A 22337-nucleotide genomic window follows, 5' to 3' on the forward strand; every position below is an offset into this window, starting at 1 on the left:
AGTTGTCATTTTAAACAAAATGTGCTCAATTGAATGAAATGCAGACTGTCATGTACACGGAGGCAAAACGGAATGAAAACGGACGACTGTGAATTCAGACTTCCAATCGTTGAAAATGTCAAGGCTGTAAATTTTGGGGAGGTCACGCAGATCGTCTTTTTATTGGATACGCGGGAACACACCATTTCTGATGATTTTACATGTAACAAAATTCACCAAATCATCACGGCTACGAGAACGACGAGAATCATCAGAGGAGGTGAATTTTTGTATGAAATCCACCATTTTATCGTCAACTATGATACGTCACTCACGTATCTGCGTGACCTCCCCAAAGTTAACAGCTTTGGAAAATGTGACTTCTTCATTTTCTCGAAATTGCGAGAAACTCAATCCTATCATCTCACTCCAATCTAGTTTTCAACGTCTACCCTTAAGTAGCCCTCTTTAACGTCAACAATTGACTTCTTGCGAAACATTTCTCCTATTTCCTTCAAAGTCTTACCCTTGGTCTCCGGTACCAGGAAATAAACGTAGACCATGCTCAACAAGGACATTACACCGAAGAACAAAAACAAATTGTTGTGGCCAAACGCATCAATAAATGTGGGATAGAGTTTTACAACAACAAACGTCAAGGTAAATGCAACGCTTAATGTTATACCGGATGCCAGTCCGCGTGCGTTAGCTGGATACATTTCGCCCAGTAGCGTAAACGGGATCGTTAGTAAACCTGTAGCGTGAATAAAGATTTTACTTCGATGAAATGTCTCAAGTCCAGGGCTCACTTTAGAGAATTTTAATTCTGAAAATTCCTAAAATTCCGAAAAAATTATGAAAAATTCCGAAAAATTATTTCAGAATTTTTCGGAACTTTTTCGGAATTTTTTTCAGAATTTTCGGAATTTTCAGAATTAAAATTCTCTAAAGTAAGCCCTGCTCAAGTCAGACATGAATTCACGCCGTAACTGCGCTAAAAATTCAAAATGGAAAGTATAACGCAGCGCTAAGTCGTGCTTCCAATCGGACAAGCTTTGATGTTGTTGGCCCACTCGTTCACCTAAAATTCCAAGGCGCACTTACGGCGTCAATTTAATCTTTTTATGAAGACCGATGGAACAGGGAAGGCGGAAAGGGATTGGTCAATATTCGGTAATTATTCACTCACCGATAGTACTGCACAGCACAAATAATAAGATTAACGTGACTGGAATCCATGTCAGTGTGTCCGCGTAGTACTTCGTGTAAATCATCAAACTGAACATGCAAACAGCCATGGAAAAGCCGGATAACATAGTGGGAATGCGTCGACCCACCGAATCCAACACGAACATAATTCCAAAGGTGGCAACGAGACGTGTAGCACCAATCAGAACCGCACACAAGAAAGGATCCAAATTGACGCCGGCTGCTTGCGAAAATGACACCGCATACACGATGACGATGAAGATCCCGCAAAACTGTTGGAACGCAAAAAATCCGATCATGATACCCATTGGCTTGTACACTTCCGGTCTGGTCAGTTTGTCCATAACAGATTCGTTCTGTTCATTTCGCGTACGACTCTGGTGTTGGAGGTGTGTGATCTCGTTGCTCAGCTCCGGATTTGTGAAGCTTCCCACGCGCGGCAGCCCCTTGAACAGTCTAAGAGATTTTTCGGCTTCGTCGATGCGACCCTTCGACGCCAACCAATTCGGAGATTCAGGTATGAATGACAGTAAGATCGTGGCGGCTACAGAAATTCCACACGCAATGCCACTTATCAGCCGCCAATTTGTCTGTAAAAGAATTCAGTCATTGGTTGAGTTTCGATGTTTTGTCTTTATTTGAGATGCAATGCCTTACTGGTATGAAAAACCCGAGCATATAAATCAACATGATACCAGTTGCTATTGAACAGGAGCCGAGCACCACTAATCGCCCTCTAATTTTTGGATGGGCGATTTCGGCTGTGTAGACACTCGATGGACCAGTGGAAAATCCAGTCGATATGCCAATGATGATACGCGCTGCAATTATCTGCGCAAACATTACATCTCTGTCGGAGGTGCTCGCGAATGTGAGAATGAGCCAAGACGTTATGGCGATTAGATTTACGAGATACAAAGTTCGTTTACGTCCGAATTTGTCTAACGTACAGCTACAGATGAATCCACCAACGGGGCAAAGTAGTGCCGGTATAGAAGCTGGAAAGGGATGGTTGAAGGAAAATGAAATTTTATTAATCTTGTGTTTATACACGTGGAGTAAGTTCACTTCATGGCCGTTTATCTTACAAAAACACAAACAGATGATTTACTATGTCAAGTGTCATTGCCACCTAATCTTATCGCACTTGAGTCGCATCAATTTATTAATCGTAAAAGTTCATCAGTTGCTAAAGCAGAAATTTTTATCTTTTCTTTGGATCACCCGGAACTTTTACAATCTGCAATTTTATTGAGACGGAAAATGATAAGCTTTTCGAACGGATTAGGTCGATGCACTTGCGCCAAACTTGTTCTCACTTGAAATACATATTTGTGTCCAAGCTGTAAAGTCAACTGCACCCAGACTTGGCCCCTTTTGACTTTTGGAAAATGAACTGCTCCTGCCTGTGTTTACTTTGCTGTGTCGTGGGCCTTCGCATACATTTTGTTTTTTCCAAGGCGAGAAAAGGTTACGTTGATCACTGGGACCGATACAAAATTCTAGCGCAATTTCAGGTCAGTTAAGTGTTAAGCACACCAATCGACACAGATCAACAACAAGCACTCTCCAGTAAGTTTGAATTTACAGTCATTCCGTTTTTGTACGTGACAGTTGGCATTTCAAACAATAGAGCCCATTGTCTGAAATGACAACTGGCACGTACATGGAGGCAAAACGAAATGAGAACGGTCGACTCTGAAGCCACTTGAAAGGTATAATGAGCACAATAAGGGAAAAATTATTCAAAAACTAGGCCCCATCTTTTGGATGGGTCAGATCCCTTGACTGACTGACTACTTTTCTCAAGAAGATTTTTGTAATCCGAGCAAAAAAAATCACTCTAAAAGTATATAAAAGTATACCAGGGTATGCGTACCCTACTTTCGATACAAAACACGTATATGAGAAATTCCAGCACTTGATCATATACTGGCTCATACGTATTTTCATTACTTAAGAGGCATCGATGATTTGCTGAAAAGTATACATTTGGGTGATTTTTAAATACTGTCTTTTGGTGATATATTTCCACCAAAATTATCATTTTTCAAGTATGTACGACCGCAATAACGACCACGAATGTGTTAGCTTTCAACATAATATAGATTTGGTTGTAGCAGTTTGACCAACCCTGAGAAAACTGAGCAGTTTATGAAAATTTCGGTACACTGGTCACTTTTTTCAGAACTGGTCAAGTGACTACAACCAAATCTACTTTCTGTTGAAAGCTAATACATTCGTGGTCGTGTGTTTTGAAAAAAGGATTCTGATGAAAAGATACCATCAAAAAGGCAGCACGAGATACAGACCCTGGAAAGAGGCGAATTTCTTGCTTACATATTGAATAAAAATGAAACTCGTGTGATTACGGCCCTCGCTTCGCTCTGGCCGCAAAGTTCACACTCGTTCAAACATTAATTTTTTTCTTATCATCGATATAAAGATATTACACACACAAAATTTTGGAATAAATCCTAGAATATTACTCCAGTATATTCCATTAACGAGCTTAACCCAAAAATGTCTTTCTTAGTGGGATAATTGTCTTTTGTGGACCATTAAGAATTACTCAACTAATAACACGATAATATCACGGGACGATACAAAAATTCTTTTAGGAATATCTCTGAGATCCCCCGACCGTCATAGCCCAACTTTGAACTTATCATCGGGAATGGAATTCCCCGTCGAATAAAAAAAGTTTTTGAAATCCGTTGAGGATTACGTCAAGCTATCGTGTTATCTAGGAACGAGACAAAAATTCTTTTGGGAATATCTCTAAGATCACCAGCCCGTTACGAGCCATCTTCGAACGTAGCCTTCGTAATTTTATTCCCTGTCGATTAAAAAAAAGTTTTTGGAAATCCGTTGAGGATTACGTCAAGTTATCGTGTTATTAAGGAACGAGACAAAAATTCTTTTGGGAATATCTCTAAGATCACCAGCCCGTTACGACCCATCTTCAAATTTAGCCTCAGCAATTTAATTCCCCGTCGATTAAAAAAAAGTTTTTGGAAATTCGTCGAAAACTACTCGAGTTATCGTGGAATCAAGCGACCAGACAAAAATTCTCTTGAGAATATCTCTAAGATCACCCGTCCGTTATAACCCATCTTCGAACTTAACCTGAGGAATTTAATTCCCCGTCAAATAAAAAAAAGTTTTTGGAAATCCGTCGAAAACTACTCGAGTTATCGTGGAATCAAGGGACGAGACAAAAATTCTTTTGGGAATATCTCTAAGAACACCCGACCGTAATAGCCCATCTTCGAACTTAACCTGAGGAATTTAATTCCCCGTCGATTAAAAAAAAGTTTTTGAAAATCCGTTGAAAATTACTCAAGTTATCGTGTTATCAACGAATCATCAAAGTGTGACAAACATTTTCTGTATTTAAGGTTTTTGGTCATACATTCATGCATTTTCAATCATAGTAGTGATCATTGTGTGACAAACATTTTAGGGTGTTTATCATCCGTAAGACCCATGGCTTTCAGTCAAGGGAATTATTGGGACAACATTACTAGCTGCCGACAGGCCAAATGCGGACAATACGGATTTAACAAACATCTCACAACTATCGGAAAACGAAAGAACTCAGGATGCGATCTGTGTCGTAGTTATCAAACTGACACATCCGAACATTGCCTCTGTAACTACCCAGCTTTCATCATCAAAAAGGCAAAAGCACTTAGGCAATTACATGTCGGGTATAACCTGATCAAAAAACCTTCAACCCAAGGACATCCTAAACTACATTGCTAGAACAGAAAGGTTTAAAAAAAACTGCGAAAACAAGCCATAGCCAGCACAATGTGCCCAAACAGACGCCTTCGTACGTGTTTTACCACTTTAGCTGAAAAAAGTTTCAATTTTGTATTGAAATGCAGTTTGAGTTATCAACAGACGCCATGTTTTTTTTGCAATGTGCCCAGTGAATGGCTATCGGCGAAATCTTGGTATTTTCCTATTTGCTTCACTTTCGAATATGGAATCATGTTTAGTATCGATAGGTTTGTTCCAAGGTCATTTCGAAATGTCAAATTTCAGCCACAGAAGACAACTTAACCTCAACTTTCAGGTAGACGAAAATTTTAACGAAAAACTTACAAAGAAGGTTATGTTCAGCTCTGTGGATGAAATATGAAATCGTTCTCCTTCGTGTTGTCAAAGTTCGGGTTTACAGTTATTTGGAACAAACATATTGAGTCCAAGGTTCTTCGAAATGTCAAAAATCATTCAAACAACGATAAATTTCACCTTTTACACATTGGAAATCTATTAAATTTAACGTTTTTCTTGATCCATACAAAAACACAAAATTAAACCGCAGCCCAAAAATTTCAATTTTTTTCCCCAGAGTTGAGGTTAGGGTTGTCTATGGATGACGGTGTAGCTGTCAATGAAAGTATAAACCAGTTATGGTCTGTTATACAAACCGGAGGACATAGCAATTTCAAATAAACAAACTCACCTCTCATGGGAGGTGAGTTTGTTTATATGAAATCGCTGTGTCCTCCGCTACATACAAAGTTTGACATTCGACCATACCTTATGTTGACCAAAGTATATAAACACTGAAGGTAATGCAAATCCACAGTTACACACGGATCCAAACTTTCAGGTGAATTTTAGCTCCGTCATGTTACACACGTATTGAATTCGTTTGCGCCAAGTTGCATCTAGTGGTGAATTTGGAACGATTTTGCGGCGTTATGTTGCACACACATAAAATTCTTTTGCGTCAAGTTGTATTTAGTGGTGAATTGGAAGTATTTAGGGCCGTCATATTGCACAAGTCTAAGTTAGACAACATACGAAAATGAATTCACCTGAAAGTTTGGATCCGTAATTTCTCTGATCCACTGAGGGTCTGCATTACCAAAGTATATAAACACTGAAGGTAATGCAGACCCTCAGCGGATCAGAGAAATTACGGATCCAAACTTTCAGGTGAATTCATTTTCGTTTGTTGTCTAACTTAGACTTGTGCAATATGACGGCCCTAAATACTTCCAATTCACCACTAAATACAACTTGACGCAAAAGAATTTTATGTGTGTGCAACATAACGCCGCAAAATCGTTCCAAATTCACCACTAGATGCAACTTGGCGCAAACGAATTCAATACGTGTGTAACATGACGGAGCTAAAATTCACCTGAAAGTTTGGATCCGTGTGTAACTGTGGATTTGCATTACCTTCAGTGTTTATATACTTTGGTGTTGACGTTCATTGATAGCTGTCAGTGTTCGGGTTTATTAACTCGCACTTGATATATTGCGAATCCATCTGAATATACGTTCACTTCACCATTTTCAAAAACTGTTATGATCAAGGCTACGCCGATCGCTGGGACGATTTTCGAAAAAAATTTACTGAACTGCGCTGTAATTTTAATACGAAATGGTAGCGCAATTTCAGTGGGAGCTACGGGAATTCGGTAAAAATTTCGTACTGAAATGCATATACAACCTTGGTTATTATAAGGAAAGGAAGGCTAATTGGGACCAGTTATTTAACTTGTCTTGAGGAAATGAAATGGGATTTTCGTTTCGTTTCCATTAAATTGTTTAAAGATCTGTCAAGTAAACGGACAGCAAAAGGGAGCAACTGTGAGGCCACGATCTCAGTGGAAATAGGACAATTAAAGAAAATAGAAAAAATCTCTTCCACGTTCTACAACATCAGACTTAATAGAATTGAAAACTGGAACAAAAAATTTTTACTTCCGAAGAATTCCGTTTCACCCATCAAAATCCATCAAATAGTGATAAGAAGCACATCAAATCGAATCGAGAGCTAATCAAACTGTTTGTCGTAATAATCATTGTTGTTTATTGTGCTCGTTTTTCTTTTCTTTTCTTTTCTTTTGTGAAAGCAATAACAGCAATCAAAACCAATTGCCCGACTAATAAATATTGAATAATAGCAACGGATTTTGTAATAGGTTGGTATATAGAGTGTGTGTGTGCTATAAACATGGATGTTTTTATGCGCGAAATGATTATCAGTCGACGCGGTATTGCATTTTATTTTGACATCATAATAATAATCATCGATGCTCCATATGAGGCATTTTATTTACTTAACAATAACGGGGCAATTAAGCCTATAATGTTAAACAAAAACTTAGAAAAGACCCATACGAATAGTGCGATAAGTACGGAAAAATGTCGTTCCCAAAATGTACAAATTGAACATAGAAAGTGGCGACATAATTGACACTTTAGGTGTAAGCCGGCAACATCATTAGTAAAGATCACGATACGTCAAAAATATATGAAAAGAGAGAGATCGAGAGAAAGAGCGTGTGGAAATTTTGTTTTCTTCCCGGTATCCGAGTCAAACCCGGTATCTAAAATCGTAAATTTGATTTTTCGCCACATATTTTTCCCGATTTTTTCGATTTCCCGGTATCTAAAGAATTTTTCTGAAAACTTCCCGGTATCGAGGATACCGCGGATAGCGTGAATTTCCACACGCGAGAGAGAGAGAGAGATAGAAATGAAATGTAAACTCGTGATCTTTGCTTTTTCATAAAAAATTGACGTCGTCCACAGTGCGCCCCAAAGAGTCATGCAATAATCGAAAAATAGAGAAAAAAAAAGGTAAACATCTCTCTTGCATGACCCCCAAGTACCAATAGCGAAAATAATACCGTCACTAGCTGTAACTAGTAACTAGACACATACCGACGCGAGAGAGTACTAATTCAAAACATTCTTTGGTTCTGCTGTCAAGTTTGACAGTTTAACAAAAGAAATATTTGAATTGTGTGGCTAGTGTAATGCTTGATTTCCACTTACCAAAGAAGTACACCATGTGATAGACAAAATTGATTTTTTTTATTTTTTGCTCTGTTTGACCAAGCTGTCAAGGTCTCTCGCGGAGTACGTTTTGTTGAAAGCAGCGACATTCGTTGATCGTGAGAATCAACAATAACTGAATAACTGAACCATGGTTTTGTATGTTTAAATTACTTCGCACCTTTAAATCTCTTGAATGTACTGTTCAGTGGCGTGCTGGCGATTTTCCAACAGATCAACAGATGTCATTGCTTTCTATGTATTATTTGGGCTTATGTTAAGTTGTGACACTTTGCAATTTGCTTAGCGACGACACTTGTTTCCGCTACATCGTCACACCATTTTTTACAAATCGTTAATAGCTCAATTAGTAAGTAAACTGATCCTTGATTCCTCTCCGAAAACTTCTAATTTTACTAAAAATCAAATATGGCGACTGTCTGCCATTTTGTTAACACATTCAAAATACATGCGGCCTGTCAACTTTCGGCACCCTGGTCTTTACTTAAATAGTCGTGGAATACCTCCAAATAAATTTCTAAAAATCTAGAATTCAGTTTTGGAGACATTCCTCGACGATTTAAGTAAAGTCCAGGGTGCCGAAAGTTGGAAGGCCGCAATTCCAGGCATTCGAATTCGCAAAGTTACAAACGTGGTGGCAAATGTATTCGCCCCGTCACTCTGTACGGGTCTAAAAATATTTAGCTTGATAAATATAAGGTCACACGAGAACTTCGCACACATGTTTCTAACACTGGAATGTCAGTATTGACAAAGTCAAAGGAGTTTTTCTCTATTTCTTCTTTATTTGACTTTCTTTTTTGTTTTTATTGCTTGACTGAGCTTATTGTGATGTTACTTTTAAGTATTTGTAATATTACTGTAACTCCTGCAGTAAATCGACATTAAGCGATGAATCATAAAACTATGGTACTATGTTCGATATGGGATGGGAGTACCGAGTACTTAAAGGTCATATCGTGGACTTTTAACATTTGGCTCTCGTTAAACTTTGGTCTCACGACCATCGGAAAGATGCCATTTACATGCTTGTACACCACCTCGACGATTTAAAATCGGTCTGACGGATGGTTTCAAAACAACTTCAAATCAACAACAGTTCCGTTCTAATTAGTCTCGCATGTGGATCATCGATCATTCGATTGATTTCTATGTTTTTCTTAGTCGAGGCGTCAAGAAATTCAATTATTGTGCGTACGAGTTACAAAGGCTTATCTCCACACACAACAAAAAAAATGAACGAGGTCAGCACAGTGCGTTCTCACTTTCTATCTTTTAGCAAAATATTTTCGAAATTTAGCTGGATTTTTCCTTGTTGTCGCTGCGTTGCCATCGGTGCATATTGATTACAATTAAATTCTGAATTTGGAGTAAATTCGATAAGCAAATGTTTGTGTTTTTATAGACATTGGAATTGAGTTCAGACCGATCAAAATATAGGAAAATCGTTTGAAACTGTTAGATACGTTCGGTGGTGTGCGTGGCTATGAACGATTATGTTAGCACTCCAGCATAACACATGCTAACGCCAAAGAGGCCTAATTCAAATTTTTCTTTTGTTGTAATGTCAAATTTGACAATGCTGCCAATGAAGTTAAGACGAAAAATGATTGAACTTACCGAACCACGAAATTTCTGATTCTGTTAAAGCCATGGTGCTGGTCTGATTCGTTAATGAGGATATTGTAACAGCAGGAAATCCGAGAGCCATCCCGGTCGAAAGAACGGATGTATTTATTAAAACACACATTAGAATCTGGAATTCGGTTAGAAATGTTTATTCAATTTACTTTCTGAACCAGAGCATGAGCGCGCCATCTATTTTGAAATACGAAAAATGACGTCATTTTGAAGGAAGACTCATTTGCAATGATTGAAAATAGTGACCATCTGGGCACTCACAACGCGACATATGCGAGTTTTTAAAATTTTCCTTCATAAGTTCTTAAGGTGACCTCACAGTCGTCCGTTTTGCCTCCGTTTACGTGGCGTTTCTATTGTTTATAGATGACTTTTGCAACTGGCAATTGAACCGCTGAAAACGGAGGCAACACGCCTGGAAAAGGAACGACTGTGAATTCAACTTTACCATCACACTGAACTTTACGCTACATCAAAATATTTACGCTACACATCGATAGTCAAATTGTTGCTCTGCTCAATTGCTGTAGGAATTGGAAAGTCGCTGGTAAGATACGTTTTCAAAATTGAAAAATTATATTTTGCGAAAGTGACAGCTCATCTGATTCATTTGGTGTTCTTGTGACGAATATTTTCGCGTACCACGTTGTGTGTAGCTAAAGACACCTTTCCTTTCAGTATTTCACGCACGATTTCAATAAATATCGGAAAGATTTTTCATATTCATCCAACGCTCTGTAAACAAAACGCTAGGCATGGAACGCAGTTGCATTATACCAACATAATAAACTTTCTCTATACGGGAAATTCGGATTACTGCGTCCAAAGTATATAAACACTGAAGGTAGTGCAAACCCTCAGCGGATCAGAGTTATTTTCGGTCCAAACTTTCAGGTGAATTCATTTTTGTATGTTGTCTAACTTAGACTTGTGCAACATGACGGCGCTAAATTGTTCCAATTCACCACTAAATGCAACGTGACGCGCCCAAGTTCAGTATAAAAATATGGATCTGTGTCTAACTGTGGATTGGCATTACCTTCAGTGTTTATATGTATACTTTGACCAAAGTATATAAACACTGAAGGTAATGCAGACCATCAGCGGATCAGACAAATTATGGATCCAAACTTTCAGGTGAATTCATTTTCGTATGTTGTCTAAGTTAGACTTGTGCAACATGACGGCCCTAAATACTTCCAATTCACCACTAAATACAACTTGACGCAAACGAATTTTATGTGTGTGCAACATAACGTCGCTAAATCGTTCCAAATTCACCACTAGATGCAACTTGACGCAAACGAATTCAATACGTGTGTAACATGACGGAGCTAAAATTCACCAGAAAGTTTGGATCCGTGTGTAACTGCGGATTTGCATTACCTTCAGTGTTTATATACTTTGACTTTGACTGCGTTGAGCAAGTACCTTATTTAAATTTTGTTCTGATGCTTGGCTTGCAGTTTAATTTAATTTAATTTAATTTGGTTTATTTATCAGAACAACAAGGTAGGTCCTTATACAAATGTTCATAGACTTTTCATAACAGTAGATTAACAAATTACAAAAAAAAAGAAGAAGAATTACAAATGACTAGCGTAATAAACAAATAGAGCCTCAACAACGTTGCGTTGATTCATCACATTCTGTCAACTCTTTTTAAATCTCAAGTGCTTTGAATGTCGAAAAGAAGATGTCACTACAAGCACTTACATTTAAGTGCTTCGCCGTAGGTTTGTTCCAAGGTTATTTGAGCTGTCAAAGCATCATCCATAGAACCATAACCAAAAATTATTTGTTGACAATTAGATCATTGTCAATGTCGTTTGAGATGTCAAATGAGCTGTCATTGTTTGAGATTATAGCTTTGTGAAATTGACAACTCATTTGACACTATTTTGAGAGAAAAACCGTTATTTGACACTGGTCTATTGTTCGCAAACGTGTTGAGGGTATGGCTCTGTGATAGCTCTAGTTCGTTTTCGGATTTGTCAAAAATCGTTTTTACAATGATGTTGTTTTGGATCAGCGTCAAATTTACGTCATGCGAGATTAGTTGCATCGCCTGTTAGAGGCTTCAGCAATGAAGTGTTTAAAGAGAGCGGAATAAGGAATTAATTTGGCACGACCTTTGGAACCCTAAAAATAGGTAAACATAACGAAGGTAATCAGGGGCGGATTAAGGTTTCCCACTCTAAGGAAGAACTATAGTTCTAAATATTTCATTTTAGACTTTTCGTAGCTCTTTTGAATTGATTTCGTCACACCAAGGTTTTGTTTTTGTAATTTTACCTTCAAAACTGAAATAAATTAAATGGAATGACCATTCATGGACTCATGTGCTTGTCAAAATAAAAATTGGGAACTACTTGCGTACTGTGCTTTACGAGATTATACAATGTGTATAGTTCATTCGCAAACTCTCTATAGGTTTGTGACAGATTACGAGCGCCGGAGGCAAAATTTTTTTAAATTTCAGTTTGAAACTAATAAACAATTTCTCTTCAGACAGTAATTGTCCATTCAGTGACTGAGCTCAGCGCCAAATTTTTCCAGCGCCATGGGCACGGTACCGAATTTCCCATAGGGTAATCCGCCACTGAAGGTAATGCAACCCAGCAGCCAGTATAACCTGACGGTTTTCTTCCATGCTGAACTATTTTTCCGACATCCAGTCCAGCTATCATACTCACCACACATACCAGTAATTCTATTGAAATCGTAAGGTGTAATACAAAGAAATGATAACAGATGGTGTTGATGCCACCTTACCAGCAACGCCATCTGTTATCATTTCTCTGGTGGAATATAAAATGGACTTTACATTCACCTGCAAGTGGTTTGTTGGGTGTACCATAATCAGCCATAATAGACCATGTGCGATTTTGAGAAAAATGTTTCATATTTCAATAAAAAGAAGATTTACCATGAAAACCGTTGAAAAAAAATATTTAATTTTTTTATAGAAATTATTGAAAAGTATTGTTACCATCCCGATGCCATCCCACTTATTAGAATCTTAGTGAGAATCCAATTAGAATGAATTACAATGGTTCGGATTCGGATATCCTTTTAGTCTCATTCAAATTACAGCTTTTAAAGTGAGATCTACAGGTACCCAATTATATTATGACTATAGGATTGTAGGATGCATTACTTTTACATCCTACACACTTCCCACATTCAATTGAACCAACGCATTCAATTTCAATTTTGATTTTGTCGATTGGCACCATTGTCATACAAGTGTATTTTTTAGCTTTTCGTGATATCGCATCTTTAATTTTTTCGATTAATTTTGTTTGTTTTCGGTGTAAAGCGTTCAAAAGTGAAGGCTTGTCAGAGGGTCCAGTTTTTCGGCAAGAACTCAAGAAAAAATTATTTTAAATCATTGTTATGATGTACTAACGTCGGTCTTGTGAAGACCTACTACAGGTGGAGTGTATGCCTCGGTGTATGCACTGGTTGGTGCAACTACACCCACAAGAGTTATGACCAAAAATATAGTGTTCAGAGAGTCCACCTTCTCTGCAAAATTGATGTTCCAAGGGACTGACTGTGTAGTGTTGTAGCTTGCCTCACCCACTATTGTTCCACATATATAAGATCTCAGTACTTCTGTGTGTGAAAGCCTACAAAACCTGCAAGTGTTCGGAAAAAGGTTGCTGTAAAGTTGAAGATTTTAACTTTCTTTCTAGGGGCTCCTACTGGAACAGCTTCTGGAAGAGCAGTCATTTTTATCTACTTTTTTCCTTTTTCCGAAGACTTGCAGTTTCTGTATAGGCTTGCCACACAGAAGACCTGGGATCTTATATATGTGAAACGATAGTGGCTGAGGCAGGCTACAACACTACACAGTCAGTTCCGTGGAACATCAATTTTGCAGAGAAGGCGAACACTATGTTTTTGGTCATAAATCTTGTGGATGTAGTTGCACCAACCAGTGCATACACTCCACCTGTAGTAGGTCTTCACAAGACCGTCGTTAGTACAGCATAACAATCATTTAAAATAATTATTTCTTGAGTTCTTACCGAAAAACTGTTCACGGGACCCTCTGACAAGCCTTCACTTTTGAACGCTTTACACCGAAAACAAACAAAATTAATCGAAGAAATTAAAGATAAGACTTATCTAGAATTGAAAGACGAATCCAACGATCTATCACTCATTTGAATTGGAGAACCCGTGTTCCCAAAGTTAATGGAATAACCTGCAGTTTTTGCGATATCAGGAAAAGCTAAAAAATACACTGAAATGTCACTTCGCAATCTGTTGACAAATGAACAATGAAAATGTTATGAAAAGAATCTTGCATAGGGCGTACCATTTCGGATAAAGTTCACTTTTATAGAGTGTTATGATGAAAGAGAAAGCAATATTTTGACAAGTACCCCAAGGCAAGTTAAATTAACTAGTCTTCGGATCTCTCGCTCTGATCATAACAGTCTATGCCGTGGGACATCATACAAAAAATGAGTTACGTGTTCACTTTCGGTATTTTTTATATGAAGATGCCGTGGGACAAACTTGAACCATCTCCGAAATGGAACACTCTATATGTTATGTACCAAGAAGGCGGATATCAAAAACGGTAGAGGTACAGCCGATCGCCATTTTGTTGCGCAACATCTTATGATTAGAATTTTACTATTTTGTCCAATTTAAACTCAACACACGTTTTAAACGCTTTTGTTGGATTTCTTCATGTAATTCGTTCCATTCCTTCTACATGTATTTCATTTGCGTTTTACATTTCTCCCATTTCACACGAATTTCCTTCTCATGTTTGAAAGATCAGAAAAGCATTAGTATTTTACATTACTTGGTATAAAAAGATGAAAAGTATGTGAATTTTGTTGATCCGAGGCGTAGCCGAGGTCAATAAACACACGAAAACGAGACATTTCATCTTTCTATCCCGAGTGGATTTTACATGCTTTGGAAGTCGAAAATAGTGCGTGAAACATGAAAAGTACCGTTTTGTAGCATGTAAAATACATATAATGCACAAAAAAAAACCTTCTAAATTGCTTACTGCCTTTGCGATCAAGTCAGATGTGATCTAACCTGTCCTTTCAGAATTTTGATTGACGCTGCCTGGCAAATCTTTAACTGCTTGGACACGCAAAGTATATGATGCCACCTCAAGCAGATAATGAGAACTAACTACTTGTATGTCAATGGTGCCAATCGACAAAATCAAAATTGAAATTGAAGTGTGGGAAGTGTGTAGGATCTAAAAGTAATGCATCCTACATCCCTAGTCATGATATAATTGGGTAACTGTAACATCAAGCAGACATTTTTCAGATATTCCGTTTACACTTTTGTTCTACAGAATAATAATCTACATCAATTAAAAATAAATTATTTATACTGCACACAGTCTATTAAAGTGATCCACTGAAGGTTTGTATAACCTTCAGAGTGTCTTGGGTTTGTATTACCTACACCGAGGGGTGACTCACTTCCATTTAATCCAAAAAAAAATTTTTAGTTTTACCGAAATAATTAGGCTACCCACCTAAAAAATTTGTAAACTAATTTCGAAAATTAGATCTGCACGATCTCCAGGGCGTTTAAGTACTCGTGAGGTATAGAAAAATGTTTTTTGGTAAAAAATGGTATTAAATTTATTTAATCCATTTAATCCAATTATTCCACTTTACTCCAAAAACTTCTAAAAGTGGAATTTTACGCTTTTTAACGTTGTAGTATGAGTTGTAGTACGTCGTTCAATCAAAATCAACCATTTTTAAGACTTTTAAAGTATTTTGTAAAATTAAGTTTTTTCCTATTTAATCCATTTAATCCATTTAATCTAGAAGTGAGTCACCCCTCGACCTACACTATATGTTTATTGTGTTGTTGAGCAAACTCGGCACTTTCATCAGATCATGATTGATACAACGCGCTGCCATTTAATTGCCAATTATACAAATTATACAAATTATACAAATTCATCAACAAAATATGTTTGCCGATGATATGAAATACAATATCGTATCGTTTCGTGGTAAGCATGTCGCAATTTTATTAGTTCGTTTCGATTAACATAGATGTTAAGCAAACAATTGAAAATTATAGAAACATTCTGGCATATTCTGTGTACGTTATGTATAGATTGGTAGATTATATCAATTAACACCAAAAGTGTATGTGCTCAGAAGGAGAGAACATCAATCAATTAAAATGATTGGAAATTTGAATATGTTGTCATTCAGCAACACTGTACGTTAAGTTTACAATTCATCAATACATAAACTGATATACTCGGCGAGAGTGTTCATCATGATGTTGCCGTTCTATATCTAGCAATACTGCGTAAATACCTATAACACGATACAATGTATTCAATACTATTCATTCGCAGTTACTACTTATATGCCGGATGACATGTTCGGAAATTATTTATCCATATCGCAATAATCATCAATTTCGTGCGTTTTTTTGGCCACACCATAAGGAACAAGATGTATAAACATAGCACTGCTCCTAGCATGAACATAGTCCAGCTCGTTGTGTCGAAAAAAGGACTCTGTCCGCCTTAGGTTCGTTAAGATTTTTCTTTGTTCCTTGTTGTTTGCCGCGAAAAGTTGTGGAACAAAATTTTTTTTACGGAAAATGGAAAATCCGTTTTTCCGGTCGGAAAAGTCATTCACATGAAAACCTTCAAAGTCTCCTAAACTAAAATATCTTCTTGAAAGATGTCTTCTGTTCGGGAAAGTATGGCTCATTCCCGATATTTCATGACAGAACTTGAGGAGGTTGTATTGGGGTTCTCCCAAAAAATGTCCCGGAAAATGCATGAACTTTGAAGCCATTTCCAATCAAATTCATTAATTAGGTGTCAATCGAAAGCTACATTCAAGTACTTCTGATTTCAGAGGGTCGGGCCATGATCCATGCCTGAGATAGTGATATGGCCTAAGAAAGTCATGTATGTATCTTAGGGATTTTTTTAAAGTTTTTTCTTTCTGAATTCTGTCTAAGGCTAAGGCCAGTTCATAAGAAAAGACCAAGAGGGAACCCACAGAAATCGTCAGAATTCCCAGCAGTTCTCTAGTTCTTGGCGAGGTTCTATAGGATTGGAAAGACAGTGGACCATGAAGACGTCAGTTATTTTTAGGGACTGACCTCTGGTGACTTCAAACTTTTTAAAAGTACAAATATTTGCCGACAAAATTGCTAAAAACGTAAGAAATGCCTAGTGTCCAGAACAAAGATGTGCTAGGATCGTCAGGATTCCACATTATTATGGATGAGGTACACCAAAAACAGTCACAAAATAATTTCATCGAGGAACGGGACCAGAACACGACAAAGCCTTCGAGAAAGTAAATTGCAATTTTCACAGGGAAAATCATCAATTACATCCCAAAAAGGGAACTTTTCAGAATCCTTGAACCAAAATCAGGAAGAAGGGGAGTATGCGCAAGAAACACTGGAATTAGTTTTTGTTGATCTAGAAAACACTTAAAAAAATCTTTAAAAGGACATGCATGAGTCTCCCAGGCCATATCTTAAGCTCCTTAACATAACAGACTGAAAACAGAAGTACTTGAATGTAGCTTTCGAATGACACCTAATTAATGAAAAATGGATTGGAAATGGCTTCAAAGTTCATGAATTCTCCGGGACACTTTTTGGGACAACCGTAATACCGCTTCTCCTCAAGTTCTGCCATGCAATATCGGTAACGAGCCATTCTTTCCCGAAGAGAAGACATTTTTTAAGAAGGTACAATATCGGGATTGGAGGTTTTAGTAATAATAAGACCTACCGCTTAGGATTGTTTGCATTGCTAAAGTCATACAACAAAGCCAATTCATCTGTAAGGGTGTTAGGGAATCTCGCGCCGCGTCATTCACAATAACTCACAAAGTGACATCTTCCTTATACAAAATGTGTCAAAATGTGAATTATTGTGAATGACGCGGCGCGAGATTCCTAGCAGCCTCTGTAAGGCTAGTACAGAGTTCGTGAAAAATGCATGCAAAATCGACCTCTGCAAAATGCTTGCAAAATATGACACAAAATGTAAGAGCTATATGTCAAATAGTTTGCAAACTCGGTGTTTGACAGCTGGCTCATATATTTTGTGTCATATTTTGCAAGCATTTTGCAAAGCTCGATTTTGCATGCATTTTTCACGAACTCTGTACTCCTCTTATGTACAAAAGAAAAGCAACGACTACTGTAATTTCATCAGCCTCCGAATATCTTCTATGTTCATGCTAGGAGCAGTGCTGTGAAATATTGCAGAGTCGTAAGTGTATAGTGTGACGCTTCTTCATTCATTTTTGTTAGGAAAAAGGTTTTGTTAGGTATAATTATGTGGCCGCAGAACCGAAGCTTCAATCAGTTTTGATTAAGGCCAGGCTATGCGTCCTGACATTTGTGCGATATATCGGACCATAACCCGGCCTTAAGGCCAGGCTATGCGTCCTGACATTTGTGCGATATATCGGACCATAACCCGGCCTTAAGGCCAGGCTATGCGTCCTGACATTTGTGCGATATATCGGACCATAACCCGGCCTTAAGGCCAGGCTATGCGTCCTGACATTTGTGCGATATATCGGACCATAACCCGGCCTTAAGGCCAGGCTATGCGTCCTGACATTTGTGCGATATATCGGACCATAACCCGGCCTTAAGGCCAGGCTATGCGTCCTGACATTTGTGCGATATATCGGACCATAACCCGGCCTTAAGGCCAGGCTATGCGTCCTGACATTTGTGCGATATATCGGACCATAACCCGGCCTTAAGGCCAGGCTATGCGTCCTGACATTTGTGCGATATATCGGACCATAACCCGGCCTTAAGGCCAGGCTATGCGTCCTGACATTTGTGCGATATATCGGACCATAACCCGGCCTTAAGGCCAGGCTATGCGTCCTGACATTTGTGCGATATATCGGACCATAACCCGGCCTTAAGGCCAGGCTATGCGTCCTGACATTTGTGCGATATATCGGACCATAACCCGGCCTTAAGGCCAGGCTATGCGTCCTGACATTTGTGCGATATATCGGACCATAACCTGGCCTTAAGGCCAGGCTATGCGTCCTGACATTTGTGCGATATATCGGACCATAACCTGGCCTTAAGGCCAGGCTATGCGTCCTGACATTTGTGCGATATATCGGACCATAACCTGGCCTTAAGGCCAGGCTATGCGTCCTGACATTTGTGCGATATATCGGACCATAACCTGGCCTTAAGGCCAGGCTATGCGTCCTGACATTTGTGCGATATATCGGACCATAACCTGGCCTTAAGGCCAGGCTATGCGTCCTGACATTTGTGCGATATATCGGACCATAACCTGGCCTTAAGGCCAGGCTATGCGTCCTGACATTTGTGCGATATATCGGACCATAACCTGGCCTTAAGGCCAGGCTATGCGTCCTGACATTTGTGCGATATATCGGACCATAACCTGGCCTTAAGGCCAGGCTATGCGTCCTGACATTTGTGCGATATATCGGACCATAACCTGGCCTTAAGGCCAGGCTATGCGTCCTGACATTTGTGCGATATATCGGACCATAACCTGGCCTTAAGGCCAGGCTATGCGTCCTGACATTTGTGCGATATATCGGACCATAACCTGGCCTTAAGGCCAGGCTATGCGTCCTGACATTTGTGCGATATATCGGACCATAACCTGGCCTTAAGGCCAGGCTATGCGTCCTGACATTTGTGCGATATATCGGACCATAACCTGGCCTTAAGGCCAGGCTATGCGTCCTGACATTTGTGCGATATATCGGACCATAACCTGGCCTTAAGGCCAGGCTATGCGTCCTGACATTTGTGCGATATATCGGACCATAACCTGGCCTTAAGGCCAGGCTATGCGTCCTGACATTTGTGCGATATATCGGACCATAACCTGGCCTTAAGGCCAGGCTATGCGTCCTGACATTTGTGCGATATATCGGACCATAACCTGGCCTTAAGGCCAGGCTATGCGTCCTGACATTTGTGCGATATATCGGACCATAACCTGGCCTTAAGGCCAGGCTATGCGTCCTGACATTTGTGCGATATATCGGACCATAACCTGGCCTTAAGGCCAGGCTATGCGTCCTGACATTTGTGCGATATATCGGACCATAACCTGGCCTTAAGGCCAGGCTATGCGTCCTGACATTTGTGCGATATATCGGACCATAACCTGGCCTTAAGGCCAGGCTATGCGTCCTGACATTTGTGCGATATATCGGACCATAACCTGGCCTTAAGGCCAGGCTATGCGTCCTGACATTTGTGCGATATATCGGACCATAACCTGGCCTTAAGGCCAGGCTATGCGTCCTGACATTTGTGCGATATATCGGACCATAACCTGGCCTTAAAGCCAGGCTATGCGTCCTGACATTTGTGCGATATATCGGACCATAACCTGGCCTTAATGACATTGAAGCGAACGAATTTGAATTTTCATTCTAAGGTTTTTGTCCATTCAAATTCGTTTTTCATGCCTTTCCCATACTCACTTGTGTCAAAATGGACTTCGCTCCGAGGCCTAGCGATTTTTCGGCAACTTCATCGTTATTGTTGATTTTTTGCTTTGCAATTTGATTTATCGATACTCGATGCGGCCGCAAGACTTTGGATTCGTCGTCCTCCTCGTCGATAAATTGGGTCATGTTTGTGTTCTCAAACAATTTTTGTCTTCTGCTACAATATTATGCACTGCAAGGAAACAAAAAAATTTCCAATTTACAACACCATCAGTCAATGATTCAGTTAACATAGCTACTTGCCAGCATATATACTGAAAGGCAAGTGCAGAGTGGAAAAGAAAATAAACCAGCCAATCAAGTAATGCCATTTGCCTCTCACCAATCAAATGATATAGTTGAAGTTGAAGAGGAGGAGAAAGAAGAGAAATTTACTTTTGCTTTCGCATGGCATGGTTCAAAAAGAATTAAAAGATAGTTTTTTGTTAACCAAGTGGAGAAAATGGGAAATTTCACCAAGAGCGAAAGTTAGCTGTCATAGCAAAAGTGATGGCCGCAATTCGCTCAAGGTGAAATTTCCCATTTTCTCTCCGAGATGCACACAACGGTTTTCATGCTTGCGTTTTGAAGAGAATAAAATAAATGGCGTGCTTTGGCATTCAGCCTCTCCAAATGACAACAAAACGCCATTTTCACAACGCTTCATTGTGGACAAAATAAGGATTTTCGCATCGCTAGCATTAAAAGGCCTTTATCTCCTATCCACTTCTTAAGGATGTCCAGAAAGTTAAAATTGTTGAAGTCTAGCCGAGGAACGTACACTCACCTTAAAATAGCGAGAAATTCTTGTCTTTAATGTCTCACGACAACAACCTGATAAACATATCCAGCAGAAATGAGAGCGCAAAGAGTTAAGTACTAAACACACTAAACATTTCTGAACCAATAGAGGTCTACTACAAATATTTCTAATTATTTTGAGGTGAGTGTATATAGTCGAATCAGAACGTCATCTCGTCATTTTAAACGAAATGCATAGAAACTGATCTGTTTTGAGATAGGTAAAATACTAGTAAATCCTAGTCCAACCAGTTTAAACAAATGTGTCATTATCATCGAACTAATGTGCTATGTTCCGTGTCTGAATAGGAAACTTCGGTTTGCCTGTAGAGGCGCCATAATTTTTTTCCAATACTTCCAGAGAGTTGCTAATATGACGACTGGGTCGTTTCGACGGATAGAGGGAATATGTCGAATGACAGTTGCGTTTTTGAGAGAGAATTCAATACATTTTCGCTCAACCAATTTCAAAATCATTCGACATATTCCCTCTGTCCGTCGGAACGACCCAGTCGTCATATTAGCATCTCTCTGAATACTTCATTCTTTGCGCTCTATTTTCAGGTGAAACAACTTTACTCTGACAATATCCGTGAAATGTCACAGCAGCGAAGTTGGTTGACAAAAAAGTAGATCGCTGACATTAGTAGTTTTATGACGAAATGTACTAGAAATGTATGACAAATCTATTACATTTTAGCTTTAGCTACATATCTATAGAGGTATAGGAGAATGATGTTTAGAAACTAATAAGAAATGTAATAGAGTTTTCCCATATGTTAGTACATTCTGTCATAAAGTTACTGCTGTCACTGCGCTTATTTTCATGTGAACCAACTTCATATGGTGACATTTTGTTCTGTAATGACAAGTGTGAAGTTAGTTCACATGAAAATAAGCCGCAGAGAATGAAGTACTATGAAAAAAATTTGACGCCTCTACAGGCCAACCCACTTGTCCCATACCTTGTAAAAACCTATAACAATTTTCACGCAGATAGATGATAAAATATGGGGTGCTTTGTTCGGCGACCAGACGCAATGTCTTCGTTATCTCTATGTTTGCATCGGAAACGATCTAGTACGATTTTAAGGTGTCGTAGAGTCTATCTGTTTTATACCTTTCTGTGATTTGTGGCAATTTTCATTTTTAAGTGTAAATGAAACAACAGATGAAAAGTACCTAAAGACAATGCGACAGAAAGGTTGGGCTGGTAGATCATGCAGTGCCGCTGTTAGCTTTTGGGCGCCATCGGGCAATTGGAAAAATAGGCGCCAATTTAGTAAAGCTAATTTTTTTTGAGGACCTCGGGCGCCATTTTCTTCTGCTCCACTTCGGGCGTCACGGGCA

At 38.9% G+C, this 22337-nt stretch overlaps 1 protein-coding gene across 4 annotated transcripts in view; it reads right to left on the reverse strand.

Annotated features, from left to right (window-relative positions):
- Nucleotides 1-221: 221 nt before the first annotated feature.
- The window catches only part of LOC119083767 (facilitated trehalose transporter Tret1-like), a 44050-nt gene continuing 21934 nt past the window's right edge, over nucleotides 222-22337 (reverse strand). For 3 of the 4 annotated variants that reach the window (XM_037193552.1, XM_037193551.1, XM_037193550.1), the window contains 5 exons: nucleotides 20181-20379; nucleotides 9643-9778; nucleotides 1846-2186; nucleotides 1169-1778; nucleotides 223-733 (listed from right to left, as the gene is read on the reverse strand). In XM_037193552.1, coding sequence (XP_037049447.1) covers nucleotides 414-733; nucleotides 1169-1778; nucleotides 1846-2186; nucleotides 9643-9778; nucleotides 20181-20333 — 1560 coding nt within the window. In that variant the 5' untranslated portion in view covers nucleotides 20334-20379 and the 3' untranslated portion in view covers nucleotides 223-413. Of the gene's footprint in view, nucleotides 734-1168; nucleotides 1779-1845; nucleotides 2187-9642; nucleotides 9779-20180; nucleotides 20380-22337 lie in introns of all 4 variants that reach the window. The other variant, XM_037193553.1, reaches the window with a different exon arrangement.

The sequence above is a fragment of the Bradysia coprophila genome, unplaced genomic scaffold, assembly GCF_014529535.1.
Source record: "Bradysia coprophila strain Holo2 unplaced genomic scaffold, BU_Bcop_v1 contig_70, whole genome shotgun sequence".
NCBI classification, from domain to species: Eukaryota; Metazoa; Arthropoda; class Insecta; order Diptera; family Sciaridae; genus Bradysia; species Bradysia coprophila.